Source organism: Ambystoma mexicanum, chromosome 11 (genome assembly GCF_040938575.1).
Source record: "Ambystoma mexicanum isolate Mex_15411 chromosome 11, UKY_AmexF1_1, whole genome shotgun sequence".
In the NCBI taxonomy this organism is placed as follows: Eukaryota; Metazoa; Chordata; class Amphibia; order Caudata; family Ambystomatidae; genus Ambystoma; species Ambystoma mexicanum.
In genome coordinates this window covers 1,064,955,897-1,064,972,294 of record NC_090934.1, presented here as the reverse complement: position 1 = coordinate 1,064,972,294, position 16,398 = coordinate 1,064,955,897, and the positions used below count along the sequence as shown (strand labels likewise).

The following is a 16,398-nucleotide window of genomic DNA, read 5'->3' as shown; positions in this document are numbered from 1 at the left end:
TACCAAAGCCTGTGCAACTCCAGAATTCATCACCATACAATGAGGCTGGTAGAGCTTGTTTGTTTTACAAATCCAATAATGTAATGACAGATTTTGCTATCTGCTCTCCAGCCTCCAGCTTCCTGGAAGTGCACCCCAAGGTAGCCCAAATGGGGTACTAGCTCAATGGCGGAATCACACACACTAGGCACCAACAGCTTGCTTTTGGCAAAAGTAGATTTAAAAACCATCACTTTGTATTTATTCATTTTATTTTTATTATTTGTTGTCGTTAAAAATATAACCTTTACAGAAATGTATACAAGAAAAGCAAAAAGGTTTTTAACATACAAATAAAATTCAAGACAAGAGAAACCAAATTTGGCAATGGTTACTAAATATCATACATAAAACACCATAAACAAAATTGCACCACAATTCAATGAATATTGCAGTAACTAACACAAATCTAGTAGTTAGACACATCTAAAACAGAATATGCCCCTTCACACCATACACAAAAGCCAGCATTTCCTTAATAATGAAATAAAATACAGTTGAGGATTATATATCTACAGCTTATTACCCGAAAGTTCATTCTGGTATGTAGCAAACAAAAAGCCAGATGGATATTTCCTTCATATACAAGTTTGCATCATTGCATTCTATTCCAATAGCTTGCAAGTATCTTTAAGAAATCTAAGCACAGCAATCTGCAACAGGACTGAAGGTCTATGTAACATTTCGTACCAAAGTTGGTTTAGATCCACTCTTTCCAATTTAAATACAAATTTGTTAAAACAAATAAAACGCTCTGTTCTAAGTGCTACACAGTCTGTTAATAGGTGACAAAGGGTTTCTATATATCCTATAGATTTACTAAATCTGCAGTGCGATGAACCAGGCAGAAGGCCCTCTCTTATATCAATGATCTCCCCATTCTTAATGACATTTAACCGAAATCTCATAAACCCTGCTCTTTTGTACTTGTTAGGAAATTGCTTGAGGTATGATTCCAGCATTCCCTTTTTTTTGTAATATGAGACCATTTGATAGCAGAGTTTAGTATTCAATACCGCTTCCATGGTTTTCGCCCAATCTGCATATTCGAGCAATTTTTTGACTCTCACAGCATTAAGTATCAGAGATTCAAGAGTTAAGCACATATTCTCCAAAAAGTCTATATTGGGCTTTAATTCCAACAACAACCCCATCTCCGGAATTCCCTGACGGAGTCCGTTTCCTATTTTTGCATAGCATAGAGTGTTGTTCGTACTCCTACAGTTTTCTACAAAGACATAGGGCATCATTACGAGTACGGCGGTTGGGGGTTAACGGCACCGGTAAGGATGCTGGTGCCGTTAACCTTCTACCGCTGCATTCCGAGGTCCCTTAGCGGGTCCCACTAAGGCCGGCTGGTTTTAACAGCCGCCCTTAGCGGGAGCTGCTAATGGACCAGGGAGCTAATAACGGGCCCGCTATTTGCGGGCCCGTTATTAGTTCCTTCCCCATTCCCATTGAGCCCTATGGGGGCTCGAATGGGGAATGGTTTTCAGAATGGGGACTTACCGGGTCCTCCAAGGTTGGAATGACCCAGTAAGTCCCCATTCCGACTACCCGGACCCGGGTTTGGAGGCAGCCATGGCGCTAATAGCACCATGGCTGCCTCCAAACTCGTAATGAGGCCCAAAGTCTTCTCCACTCCACCCAGCATTCTATCGACAATATTCCCAATTCATAGTGGATGCGACATATGTGACAGACTTAGGAAGACCATAAAATATGGCGCTCCAGATTCGAGCTTCATACTTCCTCAGCTCTGCTCTTAACCACAAGGGAAATCATTCTAGGCCATAGCGTAGCTGGGGAAGTATTTTAGAATGGTAATACTTAAAGGCTGGAAGCAATGAGAATTTTCTGTATTAACAGTACACCTTTTTTATCTGGATAATTTATTTGGCCACTTTCCCTTCCAAGTATTGTTGGTAGTACAATTTCTTGTTATTTGCAAATACGGGGTACCCCAGATACAGCATAGATATTCGAGTCTCTCATGATTCAAGAACCATGCGGAGCTCATAGTGGATGCGCAACAGCCCAGTCTCATCATTACTGTTGTTTTGGCATTTATTTTTAGAGCATTTCTTGTGATGTATTCTCCAAATGCTGTTATCAGGCGTTGCAATACTTTCGGAGTAAATTGAAAGAGCAAAAAGGCGTCTGCGTAACCTACTCAGAAAAACTTTTCACCCTCTATTTTATGGGATGCAAAAGCAGCCTTCTCCAGTTCTCTTCCGCATTGGCCATATAAAGATTGAATAGCGTAGGTGAAAATATGCAGCCCTGACGCAGACCGTTGAGAATGTGTATTGGGAAAGATAATACTCCTTCTTGATTAAGTCTAATGCGCGTAGTCGAGCCCTTGTGTAGTTTAATCATAATGGAGAGAAGTTCCACAGGCATACCCCAACTGGATTTATCAATATTCAAGTTTAAACACAAATACTTGCATTTATCCTGAAAAATAGACTGTTCCCTTTTTAATCCCTTTGGGTTAGTAGCAAGTAGGACGGCATCATCCGCATAAAATAGTACAGGATATTTGTCAAAGACCATCCTAGGGGGGCCCTGGCAACCTCTCATCAACGCATCTATAATCTCCTGAACATAGATGTTGGATAGAAGTGGTGCCAGGACACAACCCTGCTGTACACCCATATGAACATCAAAAGCCTGGGTCATCTCACCAACCAGGCTATAAGGTACTCTTGCTTTATTAGCTGACTATGATTGTAACCAGGTCAACAAGGGCATTACGAGCTAACGGGATCTGCTACAAAATGTCTCTAGAGACCGAATCAAATGCATTCCTTAAATCTAAGAAAGCCACATAAAGCTATGTTTTTTTTTTTAAACACTGTATTCTTCTGGATAAGCATAGAAAGTAAAAAACAGTGATCCATTGTGCCCCGGTTTGATCTAAACCCTGCCTGAAGGTGACTGATTACATTGTCACGATCAGCCCAATCCTGCAGCTGATTGAGTGTTAATGACCCAAAATGTTTGCCAGCACCGTCCAAAAGAGATATTGGATGGCAATTGGCTGGGAGGTCCTTACCTCCCTTTTTATAGACTGGCAGGATTGTAGCCATTTTCCAGGATACAAGGGTTTCACCACTACTGAAGATTACATTAAAGATTTTACAGAACACTGGAGCCCAAATTTTCAACTCATCCTTGAATAGGTCAGCAGGAATTAGGTCCGGCCCAGCAGCTTTACCATTTTTTATGGAACTTAGTGCAGCCGTCACTTCACTAACAAAAAAACAAGGTTTGTGCAGGGAGAAATGTTGCTAACAGTAGAGTCTGGGACTGGGGTACACCCAGCACCATATAGTCTAGAGAAATGGCACAACCAAGCCTTTTCACGAATAGTACAATATATACCTGTCCCTGTTAGCTCTTTATCTGAAACCAATTTCCAGAAAAGACAAACGTCTCCCATTTGCAGAACATTGTGTAATAAGCGCCACCTCTTTGGCAAAATCTTTTTTTTAAAAGTAATTAACCCTTTATATTTAGATCTTAAGGATCGTAGTATACATTTTAAGATGAGAAAATAGTCTTTTGCCGTAACTGCAGCATCAGCAAACATGCAGGTGAGAATAAAGTTGGCCCATGCCCCCAATGATTAGTGTTCCTTTGTTCAACTAAATCGCCTTTGAGATGCAGCGGCTTAGACGAGTAAGGGCCTGAGACGGTCCAGAAGGAAACGCTGAAGGGAAAAAAAACCATTTTGTTTGTGTATGCACAGATTTTGTGCATGTATATATGTATGCATGCATGTGAAGGTGTGTGTAAGTGCGTGTATGTATGTGAGGGGGTGTCTAAGTGCATGCGTATGAATACATGCAGTGTGAATGGGGTACATAGGTATGAGTGTGAATGAGAATGCAGTGTGAATGTTCTGGGTGCTTGTGTGAACGACAGAAGTAATATGGGTTTGTGTGTTTTTGTGTGGGCGCGCGCATTGGAGCATCAACATTTTTTTGCAAGGAGCACGGCATGTTTTACTGGTATTTTTGTGAATCGCAAAGCCAACGTGAGTGTTATTATGTGAAGGAGGGATTGCAGTAGGGTTAAGGGTACTGCAGTGGGGCTGGCAGGGTCCTACTGTGGCATTGAATTTTGTACTCACATTAAGGATACATTTATTGATGTATTGTTTGCTTGTTAGGCGCTTATACAATAAGAATATACTGTTTCAAAGCGCCCACAGGGCAGGGAGGGAGAGCGGCAAATACATTACAACACAATATTTAAGAGCAGACAGGGAGAGGTAGGGGAACAAACCTACTATGCCTTGTGAGTATTCAGAATGTGCAAGTGTAGAAAGGAAGAGGGGTGAGTGCTGTGGAGTCTGAGACCGTGGAGAGCCATGGACGAAGTGCTAGGAATGTTGAGTGCTACATGGCCTGGGCTGCAGGATGTGTAAGTTCGAGTCTCCAGAGCGGAGGGAGTGCAGATGCAAGTGCTGTGGAAAGACAGGAGCTGGGAAGAATTGGTGTGGGGAGGTCAAGGCCCCGAAGATGCATAAGGGCCAAGGCCCCTGATTCAGCAACTGTGGGATTAGCAGAGGATGGAAGGAGGAAAAGAGGAAAGTCTTAAGGAGCTTCTGTAATTTGAGAAGATCCTGCTCAAGGCGCAGGATGAGGGGGAGTCTGTTCCAAAGGAAGGAGCCCGCAGAGAAGAGTGAGTGACCCCCCCCCCTGCCTTCTGTTTAGCCAAACGCTTTACACACAAAGAGTTGGTGCCAGCGGAGCAAAGTGGTCTAGAGGGAGAGTATTTAGTAAGATAGAGCTGAAGGTAGTGTGGACCCCGGGCCCAGACAGCCTTGTAGATGATGCAGAGGGATTTGAATTTAATCTGTGCAGCAACCGGGAGCCAGTGAAGACTTTTTAGTGCAGGAGAGATGCGGTCCCTGGGCTTAAGGCCAAGGATAATTCTTTCTGCCCTATTCTGGATAAGCTGCAGGGGTCGCAGAGTGGTAGAATGAAGATTTAGGAGAAGGCTGTTACAGTAGTCCAGTTTAGAGAGAACCAAGGGTTGAGTCACATTGCGCCTTTGAGGGAAAGTGAGAAAAGGAAGAATTCCTTTGAGAAGGAAGAGCTGATAGTTGGACTTCAGGGCAATGTCCTGAGTGTGATGGAGGAAGGAAAGTGAGGAGTCGAAGATGACTCTAAGGTTACTGGCTTCAGTTGAAGGCGCAAGGGGAGGGTCCAAGGAGAAAGGCCAGAGTGAAGGAAAGGAGTGAGCAGGGGTCCCAATGGGAAGGATCTCAGTTTTACTGGCATTGAGGCAAAGTTCATTGGAGGCACACCAGGAATGGTGGCAGATAGGTAGTCAACGATGATGGAGGGTGCAAGAGAGTCAGCAGGGAGTCTGAAGAAGAGCTCTATCTGCGAAACACTGGAAGTTGGAGGAGAAAGAGGAGATGGGGCATGCAAGGAGAGCGAGGTATATGTTAAAGACCCAGGGGGAGAGTATACAGCCCTGGGGGACACCAAAGGTGGATATGGAAGTTGGGGAGAAGGGGCCCAGGATGTCTTGGGAGGAGTGGTTAGTGAGGAAAGAGGACAGCCAATCCAATGCCCGTTCCGAGATACCAAGTGCTTCACGGAGCCTTTGTATGAGGATGGAATGGTTAACTGTGTCAAAAGCCAGCTTTGTGTGTGTTCTTATATGGGAGAGGGCATGTTTCCTTACTGTGGCATTGGTTTAGTGGTGTTAAGGTGAAAGTCAACATGAGTGTTCTTAAATAGGCAGGGATGGGGGGCATTTGTGCAGCCCGCAAGGCAATGTTTTCCAACTGTTGCATGACATTTTTTACTGGCATTAGGGAACAATTACAACATGTTATGTTATTTGGCATTTATATGGCACTCTATCATTGGTATGACCTCAAAGCGCTTGTGCGTTGAACACCCTTGGGGACTGCTGTCCAAGTCAGTCGAGTGAGTAGGATGTTATAGGGTTCTTGGGTGCCTCCATATGTGAGCAGCTGATGCCATTGCTAGATGGTAGCTGCATCCTAACCTTGGGTGTGTTGGTATTGAGAGATCAGTTGAATGTGTGCAGTATGGGGTTGGCCTCCGAGACTACATTCTGGCGACATTAGGCCTGTGTAGGACGTTTGTGTGCAGCTATGCCAATCTCTTACGTGGGGTGTAGCTGCATTCTAGCAGGATGTTGAGATGTTCCTGGAGTATTGTTCCTATGTGAGCAGCTTGGCCGAAATTGATCGGGTTGTAGCTGCGCTCTATTGTGTTGGTGTGGAGTAGAGTGTGAGCATAGTGATAGGAGAGGTGAGTGTCTGGAATGGATTTTGTATACTTACAAGCCCACTGGTCTGGATTACATTCATGGGCTTCGCGATAGCTGCACTCAGTCAGAGGTGGGACCGGGGGTAACTAGACATGTGTAGTAGACTCACGAAGCCGCTAGTTAGTGGTCCTATATCTTGGGCTTGCGGGACGCTAAGTTTGTCATCAATGGTAACTGTTTTCTGATTCTGTATTGGTGACTAGTTAGTCGCTTTTAGCTGTGTCATTGCTCTGTATCTTCTCGAGCAGGTTGTATTTACATTCCACTGTAATGATATTGATGTTGTGATCCATGGTGGTGTCATGTTTTAGCGGCCCTAGATGGTCTTAATCATGTTTACGGAAAGAGACAGGTTTTTAGAGCTTTGCGGAAGGGCATGTAGTCTTCGATGTGTCGAATGTGTGGGGGCAGTGAGTTCCACAGTCCTGGAGCCAAGGTTGAGAAGGCGGATCCTCCAATCCTGGCTGAATTGGAGGTTGGAATCACTAGGGCAGTGCTTCATTTTAAGATGCGGGAAGGAAAGTAGGGTTTAATCTTCTCTTGTAGGTACGTTGGGCCGGTCTTGTGCATTGCTCGGTGTGTAATGCATAGGGTTTTGAAGGTGGCCCTTTGTCCTATAGAAAGCTGGTGAAGGGTGCGGAGAGCGGGCGATTTGGGTTCTTTGGAGATTAAGCTGGTATGCTGGTGCTCCCAGGTATAAGGAGTTGGCATAGTCCAGTCTTGAAATAACAATGGACATAACAGGGCAGAGTCGGTTGGGGTAGGTGAGGAAAGGGAAAATGCGTCTGGAGTTTGAGGTGGAAGTGACCGGATTTTGATACATTATTGATCTAACGTGAGAGAATTAGGAATCCATAGTGCAGCCAAGGTTTTTGACAGTTTTGGAGGGACCGAGGGGCGGGGGTGCCAAGAGAGGGGGGGGTGGCAAGAGAGGGGGGGGGGGCATGCCATGAGAGTAGTTGCGGGAGAATGGCAGTATGGCTGCACACCATGATTTCAGTTTTATCTGGGTTCAGAAGGAGGTGGTTTTTTTGTCATCCATCAGTCTATATCACTAAGGCAGGCTTCAAGGTCAGGCGTGGGTTGGTGCATGTTTTGGGAATTCTCAGAATATTTTGGTTATCATCGGCGTAGTTGTAACAGGAGAGGATGTGCGCACGGATGATTCCTGGTAGCGTGGTTAGATAGAGGTTAAATAGGAGAGCAGACAGGCATGCGCCTTGGGGTACTCCTGTGTTCACAGCGCGCGCAGTTCAGACAAAAGGGGAGAGGAAAGCGATTTGATGAGGAAGGAGGCAATCCATTTCAGTGCAGTGCCATGGATTCCTAGGAGTGGAGGTGGTCAAGGAGGATAGAATGGTTAACTGTGTTGAAGTCTGCTGACAGATCAAGGAGAATCAGCGCTGCACAACCCTCTAGAGTCTGCCGACCTTGAGATCATCCCAAATCGAGATCGGAGTGTTTTCTGTTGCATGGTGCAACATTAAGCCTGATTGCGCAGGGTCAAGTAGTTTGTTGGATTCTACTAAGTGGTTCAGCTGACAGTATGCAGCCCAATCAATGAGTTTTGCGATAAATCTGGTGTTTTATCGCAAAACTCATTTTTTGCGATAAAACACCAGATTTATCGGTTGAGGGATGTCTTCTTTTTTTTTTTAGAAAGGGTAGGGCATGCACTATTTTAAAAGCCTCTGGAGAGGAGCCAGAGGTGAGGGAGTTGTTTATTATGGCCCTTGCATGTTCTCCTGTGCAAGAAGAGGAGAATATTTCTTACAGAAGAGATGCGGGACAGGGGTCGAGGGGGATCCGGAGGATCTGCTACCAGATAGTAGAGCAAGGAACTTGTTTTCCAAGATGGGTTGGAAAGAGTCGAAGGGTGGCATTGCGGTCGTCTGGGAGATGGCATCAGGTGCGGGTGGGGTGGGGGGTGAGGGTGCAGAGTTTGGAGTTAAGGTTTGCCGTCCTGTTAAGTGCAGTGTTGTAGAAATGTAGTGAGAGGTGTTAGGGAAAATTCTCATTTCTGTGCTATTTCCCTTCAACCTTAGAGACCCCCAGCTCTTTTGCTGGATTTTAGGACTTTTCATTTTTATCCTGGAGTGAGTGAGACAATTTTCTCACTCGCATGTATTTTTATCCTATTTGGACTCTGTTTCTTTTGGTTTTTGAGTCTGACAAACTCCATTGGCATCACTTTTGTATTGACACACAGCACCTTCAGTGCAGTGTCACAAATAAGTCCTTTGGATTTCTCTTAAGGTTTAAATACCTTCTCTTGGATAAACTACTGTTCCCAAGGGTAGTAAAGTGAAATTGTCTTTACTTACCTGTTTTTCCTATGTAGGTCCAGTACAGCCCATTTTATGTGGAAGTATGCGGGGGAGTTACTTAGGAGCCCCTTTTCCTACTTACTCATGTAAAGAAATCTATGCTACCCTCACTACATTTAATGGCTAGTGGCAATGGTTTAATCGTCGTACCATTGTGCGTTTTTACTGCGGACTGAATCCTCAGCTGCAGTATTGCACCCATGGGTGCCCATTCTGTCAAAATGGCCACGGTCTTCTTTTTTCGCAATTTCTTGCATGTGAGGTCTTTCTTGGGTTTTACTCTGTGCGCCAAACCAGGCTTGGTCCCTTTGTTCGTTTTTGTCTTTGGCAGCCTTCAGTGCTGAAACCCACCTCTGACTCCAGCGTGTCTGTCAGGGCAGGAAGTGAGGGAGGTTCCCAAAACTCCCTGTGCTTAGTCTCCTTGTTTACCTGAATGCACCCAAAGGTGATTGGCTGGCTGTCCTTGGAGTCCATGGTCCATGAGGAGTGTTCTTATATGAGGGAGTTGTGTAATGATTTGTTATTTTTATAACGCTTTCGCCAGAGCACTATATAGAGAACATATTTATATAAAATGATCACCCAACCGAAGTTGATATTTATCGACCTCAGAAGGATGAAAGGCCGAGTTGGCCTTGCTGGGATTTAAACCTGCAACTTGCAGATCACTCTCAGATTGCAGCAGCAATGGTTCAACCCACTGAGCTATTGTACTAGCTAGCCAGCAAGGGCATGTTTTCTTACGGTGGCATGGCTTTTTTTTTAACTGCCATTAAGGCAAAGCCAACAGGAGCATGTTCTTATGTTGGGATACTGCATATATTGGCAGAGCCAGCATGAACATGTTTTGTTGCAGTATCATTACTGGCATCATCGGCAAAGCACACAAGTATTTTCTTACGTGGGAATACTGGCAAATATAGGTGCACCAGAATGGACATGGGCACACTCAGTACGGAAATGTTTTTTTACACTTGCGGGATACTGGCATACAGTGGGCAAAGGCATTATGAAAATGTGTTCGAAAATGCCCCTGTTCATTGTTGATGACTTGGCATCTAATAGACGTTTTTCATGTCTTATCCTACAAAACCGATTGTAAAAGTGACTTTTTACCTAATGCATCACAGAGTGTACCATAAAATTCACCATTTCAGCCCCTTCTTTAAACACTTTTCTCTGGGCGAGTACCCCTCTGAATGGTTTGTAGGCTCTCTCTCATTAAGCTTGGTAGCTCCTACAGATTTGGTCAGGGGCAGAACAAGCCCAGTTCCCTCTTCGGACTCCCCTTATGGAGGGCCCTACTATGTTAGCACCCAGGCCCCACTTGTTAAAAAATACATCAGTTGGGCTGAAAGATGCATCTAATGGGCCAAAGCGAGGTGTAATATTTACTCAGCCTACTGAGTAGGATATTCCATGTCGCCTCAAGATTAAGCAAAGTTATGTGGCTTTCATCCTCGTTTCTTTCTCATGGAACTCACCTGTGAATTGAAATATTCTTATGCCATAAAGAAAAAGGTACTTTATTCCATGTAAAGTGTTGCAGAAAGTTCAGCTGTTCATATTACAAAGCTTTTATCTTTCATGCAATGTCTTTGTCTTAATAGAGACTCACAGTTTGTTTTCTTACCTCAGGGTTTTTATGATGTTCTCCGTCGGAACTCTCAGCTTGCGGATTCCATCATGCAAACGTTGCTGTCACAGGTAGAAATAGTTTTGTTTTCATAATGGAGTTTTGTGTTGCCTGAACCCTCGTATAGGATTCATTCACAGTTTTGTGTAAAGTAGGTTTCATGTCTTAAAATCGCGGCAAAAATGGCTGTGATTACAAAATATTGCGCCAAAAATGCTGTCGTTTTTTGTGTCACAATCATGTAAAGGATGCAGTGGACACCCCGCAACCCCCAGACCCATTATACCATTTAATGGGAGCGGGGGACACCCCCGTAACCCCTGCTCCCTTTAAATGGTATAATGGGGTACACCTTTACCGGGTCAAACCACAGCATTTTTGATGCGATTTTATTACCTGATACCGTAAAGAATGCATCAATTCTACAGTAAAGTATGCATCTATATAATATGTTTTTCTTGATTAACAGATTGGAGAAATAATTGAATTGTTTATTTAAGAAATGTAGTTATTTGTCTTTTTTTCCATGAGTTCTGTCGTTCTGTTATTGTTCTGTATGCAATGTGAACAATCAACCATATGTGCTAGGTATCTAGGTAATGAATGTGCCTTGATTTTATAAAATAAAAAAATAATGCAAGATTAACAGTTTACCATTTAAAAGATGTTCAAAATGAGTTTTACAGTATGGCCCATGCTGTGTGTCTTTTTCACAATATGCACCTGACATAAATTTACAGTGGAGTTGTCTCTGTAGAATTGATGTATGGCAGTGCAGACGTGAATATTACATGTGTCGCGTTTAGTATTGTCATTATATTGCTTCATGAGATCACACAGCAAATTATTTTCTTGATTTGTTTTGTCAGTTACAGAGGTATTTTGAGCCAAAGCCAGATCTGTTACCACCACTGAAACTGGAGGGGTGTATCACAGCTCAAGGGGACCAGATATTTTTGCAAGAACCACTGGTAAGAACCGGCCAGTCCATTTCGGCTTCTCGTAAATATTCATGCTATTTTGAACAGCCCAACAGCAGTGCTAGAAATGATTAAACAGCCCTCTGGTGATTGTTTTACCATCTAATGTAATGGTGAAACAATAATTCCAACCAAAATGAAAGCCAAACCAATACGGGGCTAGCAATGGCAGAGCAGTCAGAAATGACTAAAGGGAGGAAGGAATGCCGGTAGTAGTTTTTAGTCCACATAGTTAACCAAAGAAATCACTCAACAATTCGCACACAGAAAAAATATAGACTTCACTGAAGTTCTACATCTAATATGTATCGGGTCAATATAAGTACTTAAGTAAGATATAACACAGCTGTGATTTAATTTTGGCTTTACTAGGAGGGTGCAAGCCGATTTACCACATTAGCAGTCCAATATCCCTTTTCGATAGCCATTGGGATATGTGACGATTCACAGGGTGTCGTCACTTCTCCCCAGAGGGTAGCCATTCCCATTGAGGCTAGGGAGGTTAGGCCACTCTAGGGGTGGTAAAAAGCAGTAGAACCTCATGGGAAGAGACACCACTCATGGGGATAAGGACAACGTCCTGTGGAAGACCTCCCTAAAAAATAAAAATCCCAGAAGACATGTCTTTAACTACTACTGTGTGTTATTGTGAGGTTTCTGCTATCTCATCTGTAGGGTCAGATAAGACTGAGACGAAGAAGAACCAAAGAAGCATACAGAACAACAGTAGAAGGGATATCCAAGAACTGCGACAAGGTGGCCACTAGGAGGCATCAAGATAACCTCAGAGGCATTGACGACAAACATTGACACTATGCTTGGGCAGTCACAGCAATATGAAGTAAAGATAAAGAAAAGACTAGGTGTGCTCAAGAGCAGGGAGAGCAGCGAGGGAAGCTGGTGTCTGTCCTGCAGAGCCTGTGAATTTGAAACCCGTGCTACCCAAAATATCGATACAGTTGGTCTCGGAAGGGAAAAACCGAAAAGAACCATGCGAGCCAGAGTTAACCTGACTCACTGCAGAAGCAGGAAGAATCCAGCAGAGGCGTGGCCTCTTCGATGTGGTCTGTGTGGTCTATAAAGCATGGCAAGACTGTTGTAGCAATGTATCAGTGGAGCTGGTTAAATCAAAGAGGAGCAAAGCAGGAACGTGCGCTGCTCGGGCAAAACCATAAGTGACCTGAGACCCCAGGAAGAATGCTAGCGCTGCCCAGTACAAATTTAGATAACAGGAATTGCAGGCAAGCCAGTTGGAGTCCAGGGAGCACAAAGTGTCAAGTATTCCTCAGGAGTGATGTCCCTTGACACAGCCAGAGAACAAAGAGTGAAGTATGCCTCAGGAGAGATCTCCTGCACCACATTAGTGATACACAGTCAGCAAACCAAGAGTCAATTATACCTCGGAAGTGATATCCAGAGCACCAAGAGTCAAGCATTCTTCAGGAGTGAACTCCCTCATCACATTGGGAAAACCAACACATGTGAAAGATACCAAAAGGACAAAGAGCTGTCGGAGAGTAATATCCCTACTTTCCAGGATATAAAAAGTCCTGATAAAGTACCAGAAGCAAAAAGAAGAGTGGATAAAGCCTTAACTCTGTTTTCAAATCCTTGGGAAAAAATAGAGTGTTTTAAAGGACTATCAAGAAATAGTCTCCAGAACACTTCCACATAGACCAGGAGAAGGGAGTCATTCTCCCGGTCCAAGTGTATTTGATAAATCAGACCCTATTAAAAGACACTGCTGTTAAGTCAGCCTAACACTTCATTACCTTACTAGGAGAAGGTAGCCATTCTTGTAGTAACTTTGATAAGTTCATTAAATCCTTTTTTTGGTTTATTTCTTAGTGATGGGGAAAGAGACAGTTATTTGGACAAAGGAAGGGTTTTTGATTTGCATCGTGACAAGTAACAGAATAATTTTGTGTTAAGGTAGGGAAAAACACTCTAGGAATAGGGAGAGACAGGTATTTTGCTTCACTGGTATAAATGTTTATAGCCAAATTGATAACACCTAGTCCGCTTCCTTACTCCATCACACCACGGATACTAATGTATTTGTTTAAGTCGTGCTTTCTGCTATTATGTTTCTTTGGCCTTCCTTTGCTTGGGGAACCATGACACAGGCCTAAAATGGTCATTGTACACTGTGGTGTACCAAGAGAAGGACTCGGACTACATGTTATCATCTGTCACAAGTTTTATTCAAATAAAGGCAAAAAACGCCTGACTAGCCCCATCGCTAGGAAACCTAACGAAAGTAAAACTGAGGGTGCTCTTCAAGTCAAAATAAGGTTTTCTGTCCAAATTCTACATAGCTAACTGGCCCTAACACTTTTGAAAAATACCGGAATCAAAAGAGGGAGACTTGTTCAATAACATCGTTTTGGATTTATGCCTGGCCCAATTGTAGTTGACTTGTTTTTAGTCCAAAAGTTCCTGTGGATAGTCTTAACAATTTTAGATAAAATCCTTTTGGAAAATAAACAACTATCTTCTGTAAGGGTTTCCCTCTCTCTCGGATAAGGAAACTGTTTCTTAGTTGTTAAATATTCCGATCCCTCCAAGACAACTTGAAAATACACTTCTTTCTTTCCCACCTTCATTGCGTTGGGACTTCTCAAACGTCTGTTGGCTCTGTGGTAAAGTCTTCTCTCTCAATATAGAATTTAACTTCGGTTCTTGCCCAGTCGAATAACACTGCTCCCCATGATTTATGCACTATGCTGTCTGTGTTGCAGAGTATTCTGCTTCCTTTTATCTGTCTGAACATGGGACCTCTGTCTGTGGTTCCCAGGCTCTCTTGGTGGTTACGTCAAATTTAATATACAATTTCTGTAACTTTTCCCACTCTTCTTTATTGAGAGCTGTGTGCCTATTTCACTCTTCACTTGACAGGCTTTATCTTTTCTAGCTTCGCCTTACATTGTTTGTATCCCTTTTCTGTTTGGCTAAAACTTGCTGGGTGCCCGTTACTTTCTTGTGACTGTTTGTGGCATTGGGGGCTATTCCAGCCTTTCAGTACAACGTCTGTATTGTATGCTCTTTGGTTCAAAGATATGATATATGATAGTTTATTTATATCGCGCCCATACACAAGTGTTTCAGGGCGCAACGAGGCATGGGAGGGGGTACAAGGGATGAAAACAACGATCTTACTTGGCCCAATGACATTGAGAATGTACAAGTGCAGGGGAGAAGTAAGGGGGAAAGTGCAAGGGGAAGAGGAGGTGTGGAAAGTGCTGAACATGTGATGAAATAACAGGTAGTGCGGCCAGCAGGTGGCAAGTGCAATAATTAAGCACCGACAGCGGGTGTCTGATAAGTGCAGGTAAGGGCACTGTAGGGTTGCAGATACAGACCCAAGTGCCAGGGATGCCGGGAGGCAGTGCATGTGTACAGGTGGGTGGGCTGGTATCTGGGCCGGAATACAGAGGGTAGCCAGGAGCCCAGTGAAGAAACAGATTAGCACGGGAGAGGAAGAGAGAAGGCAGAAGCAAAGAGGAAGGTCTTGAGGTGCTACCAGCACCGAAGATGGTTCCTCTCGAGCTTCAGAGGGGCAGGGAGGCTGTTGCAGAGGGATGCCCCAGCCGAAGACAGAAATCTACCACCAACTCGTTGCTTGGAGAAGCGACTGACCATGAGGGAGTTGGAGGTAGAGGTGCAAAGAGCTCGAGTAGGAAGGTATTTCCAGAGGGAGAGTTGAAGGTATTGAGGCCCCATGCCCCAGAAGGCCTTGTGGACAATGCAGAGGGTCTTGAATTTAATCCTTGCAGCCGCTCGGACCCAATGTAGAGATTTCAGGGTTGGAGAGATACGATGCCTGGGCTTGAGGCCAATGACAAATCTTGCAGTCCTGTTCTGGATAAGTTGCAACGGGCGGAGAATAGTGGCAGGCAGATTTAGAAAGAGGCTGTTGCAGTAGTCCAGCCTAGAGAGAACCAATGCTCTAGAGACAGTGAGCTTCTGGGGGAAGGGAGGTGCATTTGGTAGTGTGACTTCTTAGAGACGTGAGACATTTGTGGAGAAAAGGAAAGCGTGGAGTTGAAGATGACCTCAAGGTTCTTAGCCTCACAGGTGGGAGCATGGAGAGGGCCAAGGGAGGCTGGCCAGAGATGGGGTCCGTATGCCTGTTACAGTTTCATAGCTGCATCAGTTTCTGTGCTCCTGGAAACCCACTGTTGTGTGTTTCGATCGCCTTGACAGGTCGTAGTGTCTCTGTCCCCATCGGCACCTCTTGTGGCGGGAATGACTCTTCTCAGCTGTGGCTCGGTATTTAGGGCTCTGCTTTCCTCTAGAGTCTGTGTTGTTTGGTGGGGCCAGGCCCACCACTGCTCGTCAATGGCCATCCCACCCGGGAAGATGGTTGTCTTGCTGTCCTCCGTCTCCCCCTGACCAGAGCCCACTGCTTGGTTAAGGCACCCGCCATTCCAACCTGCAGTTAGCTGGTATCACGTTCTGCTCGTCACTGCTGGCTCCGCGGTTCGTCGTAGCTCTACCGCTCCAGGATGTAGATGCTCGCCTCTGCGAACCACTTGATCTCCTCTCACAGTGGGCCTTCCCTCTCCATTCACAAAACACTTGTGTTGTATAAACGTCATTAGAATGAATTAAATGATGTCCATCTTAAATGATTATAGCACTTTGGCGAGGCTCACCATTACCTGACGCCTTTAGGGTAGTTTTGACTTAGGAATTCCATACTGAAATGGGAGTCATTGACCCCAAGAGGGGAGTCACTCACATTGAGGTCCTTCTTACCCTGACCCCCAGGCAGGGTCTTTTGTGCCGGGCTCACCTTCCTATCCTAAAGAGAGTGGCTCCCCTTTAGGAAGAAGGGACGAGTTGCCCAGATTCTTCACAACTTACATATGGGTTCACTATGGGTGCAGGCCTGCACCCTCAAGCATTATTTGGGCTGGTTTAGATTGGTCCCTGATCCCGGACAGGGCCATTACACATCCTGTGAAGGTGTTCCCTGTTATTTGGTGGTTTTTGGGACCAATCTAATTAGCTGTCCACCAAAAACTGTATTTCAAACCCCTTAGAGTGATTGGTGGATGTGCCTAGGCCAGCTCTGTGTGTATTCGAT

The 16,398-nt window shown here is 44.5% G+C and overlaps 1 protein-coding gene across 4 annotated transcripts in view; it reads left to right on the top strand.

Moving 5' to 3' along the window:
* The window catches only part of FANCI (FA complementation group I), a 1,757,660-nt gene that overhangs the window by 534,912 nt on the left and 1,206,350 nt on the right, over window positions 1-16,398 (top strand). For all 4 annotated transcript variants that reach the window (XM_069624307.1, XM_069624308.1, XM_069624309.1 and 1 more), the window contains 2 exons: window positions 10,329-10,397; window positions 11,196-11,297. In XM_069624307.1, coding sequence (XP_069480408.1) covers window positions 10,329-10,397; window positions 11,196-11,297 — 171 coding nt within the window. The remainder of the gene's footprint in view (window positions 1-10,328; window positions 10,398-11,195; window positions 11,298-16,398) is intronic.